The sequence below is a fragment of the Amaranthus tricolor genome, chromosome 10, assembly GCF_026212465.1.
Source record: "Amaranthus tricolor cultivar Red isolate AtriRed21 chromosome 10, ASM2621246v1, whole genome shotgun sequence".
Taxonomy (NCBI): Eukaryota; Viridiplantae; Streptophyta; class Magnoliopsida; order Caryophyllales; family Amaranthaceae; genus Amaranthus; species Amaranthus tricolor.
This window is the reverse complement of record NC_080056.1, coordinates 17956843-17961992: the sequence shown is the minus strand read 5'-3', so window position 1 is coordinate 17961992 and position 5150 is coordinate 17956843. Positions and strand designations below refer to the sequence as shown.

The 5150-nt window shown below is 37.0% G+C and overlaps 2 protein-coding genes across 2 annotated transcripts; both read right to left on the bottom strand.

Annotated features, from left to right (window-relative positions):
* Window positions 1–1150: 1150 nt before the first annotated feature.
* LOC130824921 (uncharacterized) lies at window positions 1151–2095 on the bottom strand. Its single transcript, XM_057689944.1, has 2 exons — window positions 1873–2095; window positions 1151–1800 (listed from the first exon to the last, which is right to left on the bottom strand). Exons 1-2 carry the CDS (start codon window positions 2093–2095, stop codon window positions 1151–1153), a joined length of 873 nt encoding a protein of 290 aa, XP_057545927.1.
* Window positions 2096–2165: 70 nt separating this feature from the next.
* On the bottom strand, window positions 2166–4460 carry LOC130824920 (uncharacterized). The gene is made up of 2 exons (XM_057689943.1): window positions 4309–4460; window positions 2166–3210 (listed from the first exon to the last, which is right to left on the bottom strand). The coding sequence occupies exons 1-2, from the start codon at window positions 4458–4460 to the stop codon at window positions 2166–2168; spliced, it is 1197 nt and encodes a 398-aa protein (XP_057545926.1).
* Between the last annotated feature and the right edge of the window lie 690 nt (window positions 4461–5150).

The window sequence follows — 5150 nt, the reverse complement described above, 5'->3', positions numbered from 1 at the left end:
GTGTCTATGCATCTCCTAAGTACTAATGCAAGATGATTCAAACATTCATCAAATGTGTCTCCATGGATTGTGAAGTCATCCATGAAAACTTTCACAAAGTTTTCTATAAATTCAGAAAAGATACTCACCATACATATTTGGAATGTAGCAGGTGCACTACAAAGTCCAAAAGGCATGCGCCTATAAGCAAATGTACCGAATGGGCATGTGAATGTTGTCTTTTCTTGATCTTTTAGAGCAATAGGTACCTGCAAATAACCTGAATATCCATCTAAGAAACAATAAAATGCGTGACTAGCAAGCCTTTCTAGCATTTGATCGATAAAAGGCAATGGAAAGTGGTCTTTCCTAGTCACCACATTTAGCCTACGGTAATCAATGCATACACGCCATCCATTTTGAATGCTTGTTGGAACCAACTCACCATTTTGGTTCTTCACTACAGTAACACTAGTTTTCTTTGGCACCACTTGAGTAGGACTTACCAATTCACTATCAGATATTAGATAAATAATACCTGCTTTTCAAAATTTCAGCTTTCACTAACTCCATCGTTGGTGGGTTCAACGTTCTTTGGGGTTGTCTTACTGGCTTGGCATCATTTTCCAAAAAAATTCGATGCATGCATGTAGTAGGGCTTATGCCCTTGATGTCTGCAATCGACCATCCCATGGCCTCCTTATGTTGCTTTAGGACTTCAACCAACTTGTTCTCTTGCTCTCTTGTCAGCTTGCTTGAAATAATCAATGGCAAGGTCTCATTCTCCCCAAGGAAGACATACTTTAGATGTTCGGGTAATGGCTTAAGTTCTACCTTGGGTGCCTGCAAAACAGAGGGTAACAAATTCTCCTTGGGTGTGGTTAGTGGTAATGGCTCTAAATGAGAAGGAAGAAGTGAAAGTTGTTCTTGCTTCTTCAAATCTTGCAAAAACTTCCTGCAATTCAGCACTCAAAACATATTCCTTATTATTTTCATTTAAATCATGCTCAATGGCCACCTTGAGTTTATCTTGGCCATTTATATCAAACATATCTTGACTAGATATATCAACTAAATCAATAGAAAAACAAGAATGGTCCTTAGGCGGAAATTTCATAGAGTCATAAATGTCAAACTCTACCTTACTACCATCAAATTCCATGGTAAGTGATCATGTATCTACATCAATCTTAGTCTTGGCAGTTTTCATGAAAGGTCTACCTAGCAAGATAGGTGCTGCATATTTATCATGTTCCATATCTGAAACATAAAAATCGGCAGGAAATATAAGATTTCCTACTTCAACTAAGACATCCTCTACTATTAATGTATCACTACAGTTAGCTAATTGTATCACAACACTTGTTTCATGCAATGTACCAAGTTTCAAAGACTTATATAATGAATATGGAATTACATTGATTGATGCCCCTAAGTCTAACATGGCTTTTTGAGATGTAAGCTCACCTATAATGCAAGGGACAGTGAACATACCTGGATCTCCACATTTAGGCGGTAGCTTTCTTTGAAATATGGCTGAAATGTGCTCACTCATCTTCACCTTTTGAATTCCCTTTAATCTTTGCTTTCTCTTTGCCGTATAAAGTTCTTTAAGGAATTTGGCATATCTTGGAATTCGCTTTAAAGCATCTAAGAGAGGAATGTTTACTTCACACTTCTTAAAAACCTCATAGATGTCCTTGTCAGCTTCATGCTTTCTCCTTTCCTTTAATGCCTCTGAAAAAGGTGTAACCACTTTATATTGTGGTAAAGGAGCAGTTGTAACATTCTTCTCTTCTTGTGATAGGGGTGCTTGAGCTTCTAAAGATGAAGGTTCATGCACAACAGTTTCTTATTGGAGTTCTTTATCTCTTGCTATGGTTCTCTCATTACCTTGCAACTCTATTCCATTTCTAAGAGTCATTGCACTAGCATTCATCCTTGGATTTGGTTCTGTTTGTGATGGCAACTTCTCTGAATCTCTAGCCTCTAAATTACTAATTGCTCCTGAGATTTGACCCATTTGTCTTTCAATGTTCTTGATGCTTGAACGAGTCTCATCTTGGAATTGAATCATGTTCTTTGTTAGAGTATTCAACATTTCTTCGGTGGACATAATTCGAACTTGATCCTTGACCGTGATGTGGGGGTCTAGGATAGGATTGTTGTTGTGGCTTGAAGAATGATTATTGTTGATTCCTTGATGGATTCCCATACTTGAGATTTAGATGGTCTCTCCACCTTGGATTGTATGTATTGGAAAACGAATCATTTCTTTTCTGAAACCCTTGGTTTTGAAAACCAATTGCACTAACTTCTTCATTAACTTCTTCTTGTAACTGAGGGCAAGAATCTGTAGGATGATTAAAAGAGAAAATGCCGCATGACTTCACTTGTTGTGCTTTTCCCTTAACTATGAAATCTCTCATCATTGATGTTAATGCTTGCATTTGATCTTCTAGTTTACCAACCTTAGACTCAGTGCTAACATTTTCTCTAATTGCTCTTTTATCGTGGGATCTCTTGTTGAATTGCCTAGAATCTTCAGCCAGTTCTTCAATCAATGCCCTTGGAGCTTTCGGTGTGTTATTGATAATGGAACCTCCACTAGCTGCATTTATCATTCTTACATCATCATTGACAAGCCCATTGTAAAAATACATAATGAGATCTTCATCGTGGTACCCATGATAGGTACAGCTCGCACACAACCTTTTAAATCTTTCCCAATACTCATAAAATGATTCATCACTATTTTGTTCAATGTTGCTAATTTCTTTCTTTAGAGTGGATGATTTTGAAGCTGGAAAGTATTTTTCAAGGAATCTCTTTTTCATCTCTGCCCAAGTGGTGACACAACCTGGTGGTAAGTAATAAAGCGAATTCTTAACCGCATCCTTTAGGGCAAAAGGGAATGCTCTAAGTTTCACCTTCTCCTCTGTTGCTCCATTCGGTCTCATACCACCACAAACCACATGAAATTCAGATAAAAACTTGTTGGGATCCTCTCCATTTGACCCATGGAATGAAGGTAGTAAATGGATTAAACCCGATTTAAGCTCAAAAGTGCCACCTTCATCTTCTTGTTGATATGTAATGCACAAGGGTTGTTGATCAATACTGGGAAAAGTGAGCTCCCTCAAGGTACGATTCTCCCTTCGAGCCATTTCTTCTTCTACTTTTTCTGCAAATGGTAGCTCTAGAAAATTGTTTCTCAATTCCTTCCTTATCCTGAAAAGGGTTAGATCCAATTCGGGATCGTACTATAGTTCCTCCTTGTTAGAGTTACGAGTATGTACCATAAACAAGGAATGAAAGCACACAATCCACAATTCACACTAAAATATACAAACACGCCAATTCTCCCCGGCAACGGCGCCAAAATTTGGTAGGTTCTTTTTCAGTCGCCTAAACTCTAACCAAAAATAAATTCACTTACTTTCCAAATACAACTTAATGTAGTATGGTAGTAAGGTTCGTATCCACAGAGAGATGGGGTTTGAGAATAGTATGATATGTGCTTTAGCAGATGAAATTGAAAACAATCAATAACACAAAGAAAAAGGGGGGTTTTGATTTGCTTTTCTGAAATAAACTAACTTGACTAAGGGAAATCTATAACAATGGTGTTTTCTAACAATCAATGGAAAGTATATCTTGAGTTAAGTTGATTGTATACTTCTTGTTTCTCATTGATCATTGAATACTTTACTTAAGAAATTCACTTTTGACTACCTATTGTGAAGATGGTTATACTTCTATTCTCCTTAAGTGTAGCTAAACATCAAAATCAGTTTGAATGTAAAGCTCTTACTATTAGTTAATTCACTCCAATCAGGGAATAAATTCAATCCAACAATAACTTTAAGAAAAGAGAATCAATAGGTTTGCTAAAACTATTCAAGCAAATAGTTTTCAATCAAAATGAAAAGTTCATTTAGATTCTAATCATTCATAATCTGCATTCACAATTTGAACTAGTTGCTACCGTTAATCCAACTACAAAACTAACTGATTTTGCAAATAGATTTAGCATAAATGAATATTGCAATAACAAGAACAATAGTTGATTTTCAATTCAAACAACGTTCATAAGATTATAATAAGAACTCTTCAATAATCAAAAGTATATTAAGTAGAGGAATTCTTACAATGAGTAATTAGAAGTTTCCAATCAACCTTCCTCAAGAAATGAAAATCTAAGCTTGAAGCTCCATAACCATGGAAAATCAGAAATGAAGAAGAAGAAGTATTTTAATGAAAAACTACAAGATGATCCCATTCCTAAGCTTTCTTTTCTATTTATAAAGATTTGATGAAGCTTCTTGCCATTGGATTTGCTCATCATTCCTCTTTGCAAGTCGCCTCCCAAACCCTTCTAAACATCCAATTGAAAATGAAAGCTGAAATGGGAAAAGTGAAATAGCCGCCCAGCCTACAGACTGAACTCCGCAACCCGCGTAAAACTCCTCGGGCCGCATAAGCGCGAGCCGCGTAAAACTCCGCAGGCCGCGCATCTCAGTCTGATCTGATTCTTTAATTGCATCTTCTTCTTTGCTTGAAATGATATATGTACATAATGACCTTCTTAATAAGACTAGGATTATTATCTTAGAGAATTATATCAATAAAACTATTCTATAAAGTAATTTCTCTAATTGTTATATAGTTAATTCTGAATTCTACTTAATAAAACCGAAATTGAACTGGAAATATACACAAAACAAATTATTATCACAAATCGCTTGTCTTGTCTATATTTTATTTCCGCACTTAAGTCTTAGATTTGTTATTCGACCTAAGAACAATTTCTAAAAAATTGTTTGAAGCGTCTCACACGCTCTTAAGCTATCTGTCAAGGAAAAATTTTAATTGGGCATACTCTCTTTTAACTAGGGATGCAGGCGGGGCGGGTCTAATAGGAGACCCGCCCCATCCCCGCCCCATCGGGGAGGGGATGGGTCCCGGTTTGATGGGTCATGGGGCGGGTACGGGTATAAAATTCATACCCACCGTGGGGATGGGGATGGGGATGGGTTTTAGGTGATACCCGCCCCATCCCCGCCCCGCCCCGCCCCGCCTCAAGATACCCGCCTCAAAATATGTACAAATTTTGGGAAACCGGGTATCCGGTATCCGGTTTATTTATTTTTTTTTAAAAATTATTTTCG

What these genes read in the sequence shown, in the direction of transcription:
- LOC130824921 (XM_057689944.1), bottom strand. Translation starts at nt 2,095, where the DNA reads ATGTCCACCGAAGAAATGTTGAATACTCTAACAAAGAACATGATTCAA. An exon ending in AAATGGAATAGAGTTGCAAG is followed by an intron (nt 1,801 to 1,872) that starts GTAATGAGAGAA and finishes CTTCATCTTTAG; the next exon opens with AAGCTCAAGCACCCCTATCA.
- LOC130824920 (XM_057689943.1), bottom strand. Translation starts at nt 4,460, where the DNA reads ATGCGGCCCGAGGAGTTTTACGCGGGTTGCGGAGTTCAGTCTGTAGGC. An exon ending in AATGATGAGCAAATCCAATG is followed by an intron (nt 3,211 to 4,308) that starts GCAAGAAGCTTC and finishes AACCCTTTTCAG; the next exon opens with GATAAGGAAGGAATTGAGAA.